The sequence below is a fragment of the Cynara cardunculus genome (genome assembly GCF_001531365.2).
Source record: "Cynara cardunculus var. scolymus isolate 2C chromosome LG 8, CcrdV1, whole genome shotgun sequence".
NCBI lineage: Eukaryota > Viridiplantae > Streptophyta > Magnoliopsida > Asterales > Asteraceae > Cynara > Cynara cardunculus.
This window is the reverse complement of record NC_037535.1, coordinates 22,345,288-22,360,528: the sequence shown is the minus strand read 5'-3', so window position 1 is coordinate 22,360,528 and position 15,241 is coordinate 22,345,288. Positions and strand designations below refer to the sequence as shown.

The following is a 15,241-nucleotide window of genomic DNA, read 5'->3' as shown; positions in this document are numbered from 1 at the left end:
CAGTGTATGATCGCTGGAACTGAAATTACAGATACATAAATACATCGAAAGGAAAAAGGGATTATCAACAAATCAATGAGAGAGAGGATCAACAGTAACCTAACCACCTTCCGCACCCCAAGTGGTGATTCCCCCACCCCCATCTTCATCCCCACTCCTCATCTCAGCATGCAACTCCCTCCTCCACATCGGCGACTACAACTTCCCCCTCCATCTTCTCCACCTAGGGATGGTGATTTGCTCCGACCCGGGCGGAAACCCGGTTCACCCGACCCAAACGGGTACGAGAATTCCCCACTAAAACAGGTCCCGAGGTCGGGTATCCCCGGTAGACTCAAACCGAGGCAAGGGATCCCTGTAGATACTAACTAAAGAATATTATTTATGAGGTTTGATCAGGGATTTCTAGAGATTTAACCGGGGACGGGATGTACCTCTATATAACTAGGACTTAAATTTGTATGACAAAAAAAAGTGTTTTATCTAAAAAGTCTTGTGATAAGTTTATAAGATCATTTTGGAAGTCTTAGCAAGTTTTTTAGATCACTTTGAAAATAAAGCCTCATATTCACTATTTTATAGGACATTTATCAAAATGTCCTGTAAACACATATATTTTTATACGACATTTATTTTTACAAGACATTATTTTAAATAATGTCCTATGAAGTAGCTAATATGACGTTTCATTTTAAAAATGACCTAATAACTTGTTAAAACGTATAAAAACATTCTATAAACTTATTGCAACATTTTTAGACATGACACTTTATCGTTTAATTCTATAAACTTATGTTTTATAAAATAATTACCGTAACACTTAACTTTAAGGTCATGTAAAACTGATTTTGTTGTAGTAATGATTCCACTGAAGAAGGTGGTAGGTGGAAAGGAGTGGGGAAGACGAAAGATGGGAATTGCAGGGGGTGTCTGAATGTGGTGGGGAATGTTACGTTACATCATGTTTATGTTGTACATATGGTTCTATGTTTTTTTTACTAAAAAGGACAAAAGATGAAAATATAGCAAACGATCGTTACGTTATTGTTAAGATTTCTCTTCGGGGTTTTATAAGAATCTTTCTTGCAAGACAGAGGTTTTTGTCTAGTCACAAGTTCTTATTAAAACTCCCGTATTTAAACAAAAACCCTGATTTTTGTATACATTCAATTTTTGTTATTATTTTATTTTATTATATTTATTATTCTTTAATAAAGCTATAAAATATATGAGTTAAAATTGATAAAAAAAAATTAGTTATTATAAAATAATTTTTTTAATTTTGTTTTATTTTTAGGTTCTTGTGAATATAAGTTTAATTTTTAATTATCTCAATTATGTTATTATATTATTTTGTTGAATGTGTTGATAATTCAATACAAATATTTCAAGATTCTATCTATCTTTGAATTCCAAGAATATCGTTAACGAAATTATGAGATGCGTTCATATGAAGTTAATCATCAGCTCCGCTTCAACTTGGTTGAACATATTTGGTCGAATCGAGATTATGATTGATATGTATTACAATTTATTATTTAGTGTTACTTTTTATAAATATTAATATTTGTGTAATTTTACACTTTTTTTAAATAATAAAAAATTATATTTATGTTTTAATCGTTCTTCACAAATTATAAAAAATTTCATACAATGGTGAAAAATAATAAATTATATTTGATTTTTCTTTTATAATTTTAATATATATATATATATATATATATATATATTTAAAAAAATAGAAAATGGGATACGTTAATAATACGGTAGAAAAAAACATAAAACGTGTTTGATTAATTTTACATTTTATTTAAAATGAATTCAACCACAATGAGACGTTGAATCCCTCTATATAAGCCATGGCAAGATCTCCGTTTGCATGCACACCACCTACGATCATGGCTTCCCATTCAACTCCAATACCTCCGGCTGCCGGAACCACCTACTCTTCTTCTTTCTTAACCACTTCTCCGGTTGTCTCTTCTTGGCCATTGTTCTCTAAAACCTTCAAGAAATGTTCCCTACAGTCACTAAAGCACAAAGTCTCCTGCAATGTTGCTCCTTCAGACGACTCTCTCAACAACCTTGACCGTCGGAATGTTCTGCTCGGTCTTGGCGGTCTCGCCGGAGCTGTCAACTTGACGNGTTCCAACTGTTGGGGCGGCACCACTAGCCGCACCGGACATTTCGAAATGTGGAACCAACCCTTTATCGGGGTTCAAACCTGGGGATGCAACTCCAACCGGCGGCGACTGTTGCCCACCGGACTCCGACCAGATTATCGACTTCAAGTTYCCYMARAACCMGACGTTCAAGGTGAGACCGGCGGCACATTTGCTCAGTCCCAAGTACATTGCTAAGTTCAACTTGGCAATCAAACGTATGAAGGAACTTCCCGAAAGTGATCCTCGTAAYTTCCTGCAACAAGCYCACATCCACTGCGCTTAYTGCAATGGCGCYTACACTCAATCCTCRAGTGGGTTCCCAGATWTCGAAATCCAGATYCATAATTCATGGCTGTTCTTYCCCTTCCATCGTTGGTATTTGTACTTCTACGAGAGAATCWTGGGMAGTYTGATCRATGATCCCACTTTCGCCTTGCCATTCTGGAACTGGGAYACCCCTGCCGGRATGACSATCCCCAAATACTTTAACGACCCCAASTCCGCCCTCTTTGATCCCAAAAGAAACCAAGATCACCTGMAAGCAGTCATCGATCTGGGTTACAACGGMRMRGATTCCGACACCACYGATATMGAAAAGGTGAAGAACAATCTSGCCATTATGTATCGCCAGATGGTCACGAATGCCACTGACCCCACAGCTTTCTTCGGTGGTGAGTATCGTGCGGGAATAGAACCAATCCAGGGTGGTGGGTCCATCGAACAAAGCCCACACACCCCAGTTCACAGGTGGGTCGGTGACCCAAGAGAAATTAACGGCGAAAACCTCGGTAACTTYTACTCRGCYGGTCGTGAYACACTCTTCTACTGCCACCATTCMAACGTYGACCGAATGTGGTCGTTGTGGAAGATGACCGGAGGAAAACACAAAGATCTCACCGACGAAGATTGGCTCAACACTTCGTTCGTCTTCTACGATGAGAACAAGAAGCTCGTACGAGTTTACATTAAGGACTGTTTGCTTACAACTCAGCTAGGCTACGACTACCAGAGAGTCGACGTCCCATGGCTGAACAGTAAGCCGGTTCCACGTGCCCCTAAGTCTGGTATCGCCAAGAAGCTCGCCGGAAAAGTTAAACAGACGAAGGACGTTTCCTTCCCGGTGAAACTGGATAAAATCGTGAAGGTTTTGGTGCCACGGMCGAAGAAGTCGAGAAGCARGAAGGAGAAGGAGGACAAAGAGGAGCTGTTGATCATTCAAGGCATCAGTTACGACAGTGAGAAATACGTGAAGTTTGATGTGTATGTGAATGACGAGGACGACGATGCAAGTGCMCCAGATCAGACTGAGTTCGTCGGAAGTTTCGCACAGTTGCCACACAAACACAAGGGTAAGACGAWGAGCAAGACCAACTTCCGTGCCGGATTGACGGAGCTGCTGGAGGAGCTTGGGGCGGACGATGATGACAACGTTCTGGTAACAGTGGTTCCAAGATCCGGGTGCGAAGACATCACCATTGATAACATCAAGATCATTTTCGCTTGATTTCAAGATTTGACGACTGCCCACGGGAAACATTAATCAGTTTAATTACTAGTGTTCCATCTTGTTGAACCCTAGTTAATTAGGGTTTGTGTTTGAGTTTGAATCCGACGTCGTGTTATGCATGTCTCGGAACCAAAAATAAAGCTTCGATTCGAGTCCTTGTAATGGAGGTGATCATCTGAATGTGGTTTTCAGTTTTCACCCCAATTAATGTTAATTATAAATTAAATAAACTCTTCAACCCTTTTTTTCTCATTATTATATACCTTAATTACATATTTCGTCCCTATATTTATTGATATTGACACTTTGTGTCCCTAGTCGTATATTTTCATTTGTCGATTTTGTAGCGACACATGTACTACTTCGGTTAAGTTTGAAAAAGAAGACTAGTTAAAAAACTAGTTATGACGGCCTTTCACCTAAAGTTGTAAAATAACTCAGCTTGTGAATGGGGATATGATGTCCAATAAAACCGTTTAATTTCTCAAACCAAGTTAAATCGGATCATTATTGGTGAACGGTTTGGCTGTCAAATAGCTAAACCGTTCGGTCTGATCTATAGTTTAAACATTTTTGAATGGTTTGGACCGAACCCATTGCCAAAAACTGATACACATTTCATTTTGGAGATGCATGTTATCTTTTTTTTAGTTTAAAGTCCATAATAAGCCCGAATTGTCCAAACCGGTCAAACCAAGCCGCCTTTTGTGGTCTGGTTTGACTGGTTTAGTCAGTTGCTGCCAATTTGCTCAGTTTAGAAATTTTCATAAAACGCCATTGTAGTTAGTTTGTGGTTTTTTTTTGGGGGGGGGGGGGGGTTAAACCCTTCACACCAAACCACGAACACCCCTACTTATAAATAATCCAAGGAACACGACAAAAATAGGAACCACTGTAGGTAATAAAGAAACAAGAACAACCACTGTTAATTCATACGGCTAATATATTTTGGAAAAGTCAGAAAACTAAGTAATTGGATCTTTGTGAAATCTTTTAAGATGCTAATAGGTAAAAGAATAGGAGTCCGTTGGATATATTTCTCAAAAATAACATAATGACTTTTTTTTGTGAGACCCACATAGAAATATGTCACTAGCGTGGATAAAGTCAAAATAACAGTAGTGTTGTCCTTCAAGTATGCGGCTAACATCCCACTGAGGTAGTTGTATAATCTGTACTATATTATAAAGCATTTGATAAAAACTCTTAAAAACCATTTTTTATGCATGAAGTAATGTTTATTGATGCATATTACTTAAAATTCAAAATTACAAGTGATTTTGCGTAAGTACAACTTATAAAAGTTTTGCAGATAAAGATAATCAAATACAGGATAAATATCTATTTTAAATATAAAAAATCTAAAATATAATTAAGATGATCATTGAATTTCTAACCGAATGTCTAATTATTATCTTTAATAAAAATATATTATTAAATCAAAAATAATTACTTTGTTATTAGACCTAAATTAAATTATAATTAAAATTTTGTTTGAAGAAGTTACACCAAAAAAAAACATTAAATAGTTAATTTAATACTAATATCGATTATATTTTTTTTAAATTTTTTATGTTATCTTCAAATTTATAATTCATTTAAAAATAAAAACATTATCACTTTCTCAAAACCACATAAAATCATATTATATCGATAGAGACAACTAATAAAAATTAAACATTAAAATGAAGATTTATCTCGTTGCATTGCACATATACCCTTCTAGTTTTTTTCAAACGTAAAAAGACATCTACTAATAAGTATTTCTTAAGTTTGTAGACTTAGAAACCACCAATTTCCAGTAAAAATGTTGGTCTGCTTCGAGGCTGAGTGTATCATATAACCCACTTCGTGTGTTGATGGAACATGATGGAATTTTCATTTGCCCTCTCACAAAAAATTTAACTTTAAAACATAAGACTTGGATACTTGAGAAATTTTCATTTATAGGAGAATATGAGAAATAATGAAGGTATAAAGGTATTCGTGCAATGCAGCGAGATACATATCGATGTTAATGCTTTGTTTTATTCTTATCTATGTCGATGCCAGTAACAGATTTTATATAATTTTAAGAAAGCGATAATGTTTTTATTTTTGAATAAAATATAAACTTAAATATATCATAAAATTTTGAAAAAGTAACATATTTGATTTAATAATATAATTTTTTAAATTTAATAACGAAATAATTTTATTTTCGGTATGATAATATAGGTTTTTATTAAGATAATAACTAAGTATTATGTTAAAACTCAATGATTATCTTAATTATATTTTAGATTTTTTGTAATTAAAATGAGATGTTTATCTGCAGTTAGTTACACGAATTCAAACATAAATTTTAATAAGTTGTAGTTACGTACAATTTACTTGTAATCTTGAATTTTAAGTAATATGGATCAATAAACAGTACTTTATGTATAAAAAATGATTTTTAAGAGTTTTTTTTTTTTTTGTCAAATTCTTTATAATATAGTGTGTGTGTATATATATATATATATATATATATATAGAGAGAGAGAGAGAGAGAGAGAGAGAGAGAATGTTTACTTTACAAACCACGTTATTTGTACAAACCGCCGTACAAACCTCATTCAACCAATCATAATTTTTCATTTTGCTCATTTTTTTTTGTAATTATGAGAGGTTAATTAATCATTTTTATTATGAAGGGTATTAATCATGGATATTATCATATTCATTATATTAATTTTAGAGAAAAACATGAAAAAGTTTCATTAAAATTTCATAAATATTATATGAAACAATTTTATAACCATGAAACAACTTCATAAAAAAAATGTATTATATGAAACAATTTTATAAGATCAAACAATTTCAAAAAAAAATTCATAAGATTAATCAACAAATGAGGATGGTTTACATGATTTATATAAATATAGATGGTTTACATTTGATCGTTCTTCTCTCTATATATAATTCTGTATCTTTTTACATCGCTTCATCTTGTTTTCTAACATTTATATTCAGTCTTATATCATAGAGTTTCAAGCAATTATTTAATTCAGTATTTTAATTTCATCGGATGGCTTTATGATCTCCCAACAGTGATGGCCAAAAACCGGTCCCGAGCCGGGCCGGGCCTTATTGGTCACAAGCTTTCTCATAACCGGTCATAACCGAGCCCGGTCCCCATAAAAAATGGTAGGACCGGTCAAGGTACTTCATAACCGGTTATGAGCCGGCGGTCTTTGTCTCGGCATTATAAAATAAGATTTTTATTTTTATTTTTTTAATAATATATATTTTTAATACATTATAAAATTTACATTTTGGTTACTTAAATACACTTTAAAAATATGTTTTAATATAATTAAAATTACATTGTCTTATAAAAATACATTATAAAATTATTTAAAAATACATTTATTTATAAAATTATTTGATTTTTCGGGCCGGACCGGTCCGTAGCCGGTCCCGATCCTACGAAACTACCAAAAACCTCAACCGGTCTCGGGTCGGGCCAGCCCCGAGGCAGGCCGGGCCGATTTGGCCATCAGTATCTCCCAATTTTCGAATTCCGTTTTGATCCATTACCTTCAGACATGGGCCATGGATTTGGGCCGGGCCTCTAATATTTAAATGATATATATGCATAAGAATTAAAAATACGTAAAAAACAAAATAGAATAACAATAATAAAAAAGAATGAATCGCATTATATCGATTTATTTTTTTCAACTTCGTCTATTAATATCGATTTATTTTTTAAAATTTTTATAGTATTTTCAAATTTATATTTCATTCAAAAATAAAAATGTTATCGTTTTTTTTAAAACCACATAAAATCGTATTATATCAATAGAGACATAATAAAAACTAAATATTAAAATCAAGATTTATCTCACTACATTATACGAATATCTTTTAGTTATTATACTACGAGGATATACACGTCGACTTCTTCTTATAGGATTTCAATGTCACTTTCAAGTTATTTTCCATTTAAGCCCACAAGTTCCTCATAATGCCTATGAAGTCCTTGGACTTTATTCTTTCCACTTATTCTATAAATAGTCCTTCAATTGGAATTTTTTGGGATAAACTCCATCTACACGTCTTGCTTTTACTGCTATACCCGGAGTTACTCCATGTATTAGCCGGAATCGCTAGTAATCGCCGGTTAGCCATACGACGGTGAATTTTCTATGTCTAAAAAAATTCTCTTGTAATTATGTGTATAATTAAAAAATACTATATGAATCTTGTACTTAAAAATTGTATTATAATTAGTTTTATATTATTATTTATAGTTATCACTTTGGAATATTTATTTATTTATCAATAACCAGATATATAATAGTTAATTGGCAAGATAGCGATCTTACATATAAAACATTTATTATATTGTATGTTATTTAGGGTGCGTTTGGTAGGCAGAATAGGGTGGGACAGGACAGGACATAACACATTTGTCCCATGTTTGGTGTGGTTTTATGTGGGACTAACTAGAACAAGGTAGAACACGGGTAGGACACGGTAGTCCACCCTTCCCCCCATGGAACTAACTAGAACAAGAAACATTTGATCTATCTACCCTCCATCTTCACAACGTCGCCTCCATCTTCCACGGTCTCCTTCATCAATCTGCGGTCGGCGGCCTGGACAGAGTCGTTCCCCTTCACAAATCGACAGCACCAATCGTTCGACCTTTCTCCTTTCTCCATACTCTCAGGTAAATCGATCTCTCCTCTCCTTCATCAATCGTTTAGAAGAACCCTGTTGTTTTTCGATTTTGCATAACTCGACAACAAGTGCAAAAAGTGCCCTCTGAACTTTCGATTTTGCTGTTTTCTACTCTATTTTTCTAATCGATTTTGCTGTTTTCTACTCGATTTTGTTGTTTTCTACTTCGATTTGCATAACTATATCTGAAACAACAAGGGCAATGGGTTTAATTACTCGATTTTTAGTACTGTTTGCATAAATCGACAGCAAGTGCAATGGGTTTAAAAGTGTTCGATTTTGCTACTGTTTGCATTTCATTAACCATATTCTTTGCTATTGTTTTGCTTGTATGATTTCTATTTTGCTTGGTTGATCTACAGTCTTGTTGGATTCATGGACGGTCTTGAATACCTATCAGTTCTTCAACAATACCCATCTGTTTGTTCACTCCCCAATCAAAATCCCTCCAATCTTGCTAAGGATAGTAATAAGTTATTGGGAAACTGTTTTGCATATGTTTTAACTTAGTACAGAAGCAAAATAACGTTAGAAGTAAATTGGTCATTTTATTCAGTTCTGTCTTGTCATGTCATATCTTATATAACGTTGAACAGCTGTCCTGTCCTGTCATGTTCTGTTATGTCATGTCTTGTCCTGTCTGCGCACCAAACACACCCTTAAGGTTGTCTGGAGTATTGTTTATCAGAACATAGGTTTTCACATAATCGTAATACTATACAGGGAGTTGGCGTTTATTCATGTCAGAAGATTTCAATTAATTTAAAAAAATAGCCTAATTTAAAATGGGATCTGGTAAAAAAAATCAAACATGTACCATTTATCAGGTCATTTATCTTACCGGATGAATATGACAATGACAGAAAATCATATCTGGTAAGAGTGATGGCAAGTACCGAGAATTTTACCATGCAAGTGGGGTTGACGACTCTTACCCAGTTAGCGCTTACTAGGTAGATTGTTACATATGATGTTGATTTGATGGACTACAATCTTATTTGGTAAAATAATTAAAATATGAATTTTTACCTGTAAGCACTTACCAGATAATTGTTTAGAGTTAACAATTGATTTGATTAATCTCTATTTGAAAACCAGTAAGAGCCTACACAATTACTTAACTTACCGAGTAAATTTCTAGTCCATCGAAACGGCACCATATGCAATAAGTTATCCAGTCAGCGCTAACTGGATAAGAATTGTCATCCTCACTTATCAAGTAAAATCTTTAATCTTTGTCATTGCTATTACCAGGTAAGATTTTAGATATTTTATCATGTATATCTGGTAACATAATTGACCGTAATGACACCTTAGCTTTTAGCATTATTTTATAATTTGAAACAAATAATTGGGAGTAGGTGGAGAAGCAACCAATCAAAATCCTCCATGTTGCCTGGTCGGTGACTATTTATTTGTTTTTGACTAAAATAAAAAAGCTTCGGCAGCATTACCCAAATAATTAATTTCTTGTAGGGAGGTAAATAATAGTGTTAAATTTTACCGGTAAGTATTTACCGGGTAAGTGTTTGTTAAACGGCCTCTTAGTCGACAGTTATGATTTGTGTATTAATAAAGAGATATTCCATCATTAATCCGTTATGGAGTTTTACTTGTGATGAATATCGTAAAAGTAATAGATGTCATCAATAATCAATTTTTATAGCTATTAACGATCAGTCGTTGTGAATATTATATTACTCAGTCGTCATTATGGATTTTTCACCAAAACAGTACACGATTGCTTACTAAATACATCGACAGCTTCATTAATGTTTGAATTTTAAATCAGAAAAAATACACCCAGGAACGATGATCTGTGTAATCATTAAAATTGACACTCGAGGGTAAGACATTGTATGACCTTATACCATATTATTCACATTATTTTTATCTATTTTTATTATTATCGATATAAAAAATCCAATACAAATGTTTGTTTTTTGCTTACAACGTTTTTGTCTTTCATGATAGCAAGGGCCGGACCCATATAGAGCCATTCATTTGCTACCTTAAATGTTGCGTTGTGAGCCACTGTTTTTATTGAAAATTAAGTTACGGGTCGTTTACCTAATTGCTTACCAATAGGAGTCAACACTATGATTTATTTTGATGCGCAAGATTTTAGTACATCAAAACATATCGAATGCAACAATTTACTGGGTAAGAGTCGTCATCCTCACTTATCGGGTAATACTCTCCATCATTCTCATCGTTCTTACCTGGTCAGATTCTTGGCCCCCTTCTCCTGTTTGTGATGCCACGAGTTTTGAGTCCTCATTTCTATAGATTTTAAGTCAACGTGTGCATGACAGTCCATATCAGGGTGTATCGTTGACGTGATAATTTATGGAGCCCGATGTTTTCCCGTTCCAAAAGACATAAAACTATCATATTAGTTGTTATAATATTTTAAAATGAAAATTTTTAAAATAAAAACATATATACTTTAATCATCAATGAAAATAAAAATAATAATAAATTAAAATAGAAATGAATTTTTATTTTTTCTAAGATAATCTAAAATGAAAACTTAGACATCTAGAAAAATAAGCTCATTATATTATATAAAATTAAATACTTATATTTTAATTTATATCTCATAGATTACTACTATATTGAAATAAAAGACATATAATTTTGATGTAATAATTCGTAAAATTGATTTTATTTAAGGGGTTGTTTGTTTACTTTTTAATAGTTCCATTAAGAGGTAACATTTGAATCATTAAGAGAAGAATCTTGTTTGGTAAAAAAAAAATCTGCCTCTAATGGTTTCAACACCCTCTGAATGATTTTGTATCATGGGTCTTCTTTAACCATTTAGCACCCTAATTTCATTGTAAACAACTATCAAACAATTATATTTGATTTTATACTATATAATGAGAGTCTCTTAATCATTCTGATTATTTAATCATTATATACCAAACCATTCAGTAACTAACAAATAACCTCTAAATATAAAGACATATGCTGAATTTAAAAAATCACGTGGGTTTTAATATTTAATTAGCTTTTAATTATGCATTAAAGTCTGCCATTTTAATTATAAGTGGATCATAAAATAATATTAAAAAATAAGTATTTGTTGAGCAATGTAATAATTTTGTTCACAAAACTTTATGGCCCTTGGTTGAAATGGAACCACTCAATAATATATATATATATATATATATATATATATATTTCAAATACAACCATGTCTATTTATACAATCAATGCAACACAATTAATTAAAATATTTATAGAAATGATGAGAGTTTATTTATTATGATATGAATATTTATGAAAGATGAATAGAGTTCATTAATTATGATCAATACTTTATATTAGAAAACAATCAAAACTTCTATAAAATCACATATTCATCAAATTAAATGGACGGTTGATATTGGGTTGTATTGGTTGTACAAATATAAAGGGTTGTATAATAACCAATATATATATATATATATATATATATATATATATTATAATTAGGAAATATAAAATAAGAAAAAGCAATACTTTTTTTTTTTAAAACAAAGGGAATTATTAAATGCATATAATTAGGTAAGGGGCTGTTTACCAAATTTTCTATTAAGTCCTGTATGGATAAATTTGTCTGTCTGGATAAATTTGGCTGTCTGGATAAATTTATGTTGTTGTTTACTTTTTTATCTGAATCAACCGTCTGAATAACAGAAATGACCAATTTACCCCTGAGGATTAACAGTCCCCATTGTGTAAAGCAAATACCTTAAGAAAACAGAAACATTAACAGGTCTGGATGGTAAGCAAACAACGATTTACAGCAAACATCGATTTACTTTAGGGAAACAACAAACACTTTAGGGAACCGATTTGGCCATATCATTAGCACTGTAATTGGCAGCAGATTGTGCTTGCAAATTGTGGCGTAAACGCATAGAGCACCGACGATGTTCATCATGCTGTATGGCGAAAACCCAAAGATCGTTCCAGGTCTATGAATCGACCACGTTAATCCTTCCTTCTGTTCAACAGATTTGAATAGAATGTCCTCCAGAGTGTAGTAGAAATTGGGGGCATCAAGACGARGTAGATCTTCATGARAAGGGGGATCATGAGCTACTTCACCGTACGATTCAAACGGGCCCRARTAATGTTTCCGTCCAGTTTGTAGAGAAACATGTTGTAAATTGGGGGAATTAGGGATGACTGCATCCAGGACGTTTTTGAACATTTTCCCATTGATTTCACAGTTCTCAGATTCGRTGGATCGATTGGCCCAAGTAACGTAGAAGAGGTGGGTAACGTCTTGGACATTAGAGAGTTTGGTGAGGGTTTCATCAGGATCTGAGATATCGCACTGGATATATCGGGTGGTCRGCGTTCCATTGGGGAAGAAGAGCTRCCAATTACATMAAAAATTAACCCTAAAAATACCTTAATCGATCGAGATGATGGAGACGATGGCAACAGTCGATCGAGATGATGGAGACGAGAGCAACAATATCGATCGAGAGCAACAGTCGATTGGATTGATGGAGCAGACGTTGAGAGAGGCGTGAAGGGTAGGGTGTGTCTTTTACCTGGCTTAATCCAGACAACATAGGTTTTTCATCTGGGCGAATAAGCCCATTTCTGGGCGAATCAGCCCAAGGTAAACAGTCCTCTTTGTCTGTCCGAATAAGCTGATTTATGCAGTAAGCTCATTAAGCCCTTAGTAAACAGGCCCTAAGTATTGTATAAGTGACAACGAGTATTAAAATCAAGATTCAAAAAAGGAGGGTCACGCTTCAAGCTCGAATTCTTTGTTTTTTTATAAAAATTATATTTCTCTTATGTTTGATTCTTTAAAATATAACATCATTCAGATTGTTTTTTTTTTCAATTTTTCAGAGATACTTATGTCTTATTTTATTTTTTTATCTGATAAAAGGTAAATCAACTTTTTATTTGTCTCTTATTGTCTTTCAAATGCTCAACAAATCGATCCTTACCAAATCAGTCTTCACCTCTCTCAATTGATGTATTTTAATATGATTTAAATGTGTTAAACACCATTAATGACGTATTTTCGTTTAAATGAATGTAAATTATATAATTTTGGTGTAAACTTCGTAATGATAATGATAAATATGTGAAATTGTATAAATTTATCTATAAATTTCAACATTATAATTTCTTAATGAGTAAAATAGACAATTTAAACAAATTCATAAGTTTATTAGTTTAAAACATACAGTATCATTAATTCAAATTTCAGACTTCAGCTTTTATAAATCATAAGTAAAATAAGACTTCAAACTTCAGCACCACCATAACGCGCTTACCATCAGTATTTTAAAAAAGCTCGTTGTAATAGCCCTCATGGTGCATTGTGGTTTAAAATTTATCACCGACATCACATTAAACTTGTGACACGTTATGACCCGATACACGATCTTTATAGCATGATATTTGTTATTTATTATATTTTTACTGTCTTATTTAGTAGTTTTTTAGTATATAATCTACTTCAAATTGTTTAATATCATTTATTATTGACTAGTAGTATAAAACATACATTCACATTTGATTTGGTCGTTTTTGTGTTTTCTTATTTAGCTAATGTTCCCGTATGAATCTGACTCAACTCTCTCTCTATATATATACATACATACATACATATATATATATATATATATAATGAACGAACGTTCACGAACATAAATAAACAATCGAGACTTTTGTTCATGTTCGTCGTTTAACTAAACGAACAAAAAAAATTGTTCATGCCCATTCCTTTATTAAATAAACGAACTTCCCGCCGAACGGTTCGCTGAAAGTTCGGTTCATTTACATCCCTATTCATCGTTATATTATGTCTTACGTCTGTTGACTACAATTACCAAAATAGGTATCATAAATAAAACGGAACAAAAAATCTGCAAGAAGAAACAGGATCACTTCTTATCACCATCATCTGAATAATTATGGAAAACATTGTTTAAGATATGACGATTTTATCGGGTAACAAAAGATCTCAAAGTTTATCAATAAAAATGTTAGAAATTTATATCGGCTTAAATCTAAGCATACTTTTTTCGAATTCGATATATATTTGTAACTCTTTTGTTGTTCTTAATTATAGCTATTTAAGGGGTGTTTGAGATTGCTTATTTGAAACAACTTATATTTTTCAACAAAAATTCTTTATCAACTTATTATAAGTTAAAATGATTTAACTTCTTAAAAAATTTCGTATTACCGGTTTAGCATCGGTATAAGCTGTTTATCTAAACACTCAAAAATACTTGTTACTGATATCATATCGAAATAAATCAATAAATTATTTTTATAATCAATCGCAAATACAACATTTATAGTAAAAAGTTGATTTTTTTTTTTTCAAACCAAGTTGTTGGATATGTGATCTTATCTATGAATATTCAATAGTAAGAAAATAATGGTTGTTTTATTTTATTGTAAAATCCAACCACTATGAGACGTGACAAATGGGAACTGCCCAGTGGCATCAGAATCTTTCTATATAAACCATGCTAGGATCTCAGTTGGCATGCACACCATCTCCCATCATGGCTTCTCTTCCAACTCTGACACCTACGGCTGCCGGAACCACCACTAAAACCTGCTCTTCTTCTTTCTTAACCACTTCTCCGGTAGTCTCTTCTTGGCCATTGTTCTCAAAAACCTTCAAGAAATGTGCTCTCAAGTCACTAAAGCACAAAGTCTCTTGCAATGCTGCTTCTTCTGACGATTCTCTCAGCAATCTTGATCGCCGGAATGTTCTGCTTGGTCTTGGCGGTCTCGCCGGAGCTGTCAACTTGACGTCTGTTCCAACTGTTGGGGCGGCACCACTAGCCGCACCGGACATTTCGAAATGTGGAAC

At 33.0% G+C, this 15,241-nt stretch overlaps 1 protein-coding gene and 1 pseudogene across 1 annotated transcript; one reads left to right on the top strand and one right to left on the bottom strand.

The window, feature by feature from the left end:
* Positions 1-1,859: 1,859 nt before the first annotated feature.
* LOC112516318 lies at positions 1,860-3,924 on the top strand (annotated as a pseudogene).
* Positions 3,925-12,190: 8,266 nt separating this feature from the next.
* On the bottom strand, positions 12,191-15,226 carry LOC112516316 (3-oxo-Delta(4,5)-steroid 5-beta-reductase-like). Its single transcript, XM_025123331.1, has 3 exons — positions 14,917-15,226; positions 12,939-13,027; positions 12,191-12,757 (listed from the first exon to the last, which is right to left on the bottom strand). The coding sequence occupies exons 1-3, from the start codon at positions 15,224-15,226 to the stop codon at positions 12,191-12,193; spliced, it is 966 nt and encodes a 321-aa protein (XP_024979099.1).
* Between the last annotated feature and the right edge of the window lie 15 nt (positions 15,227-15,241).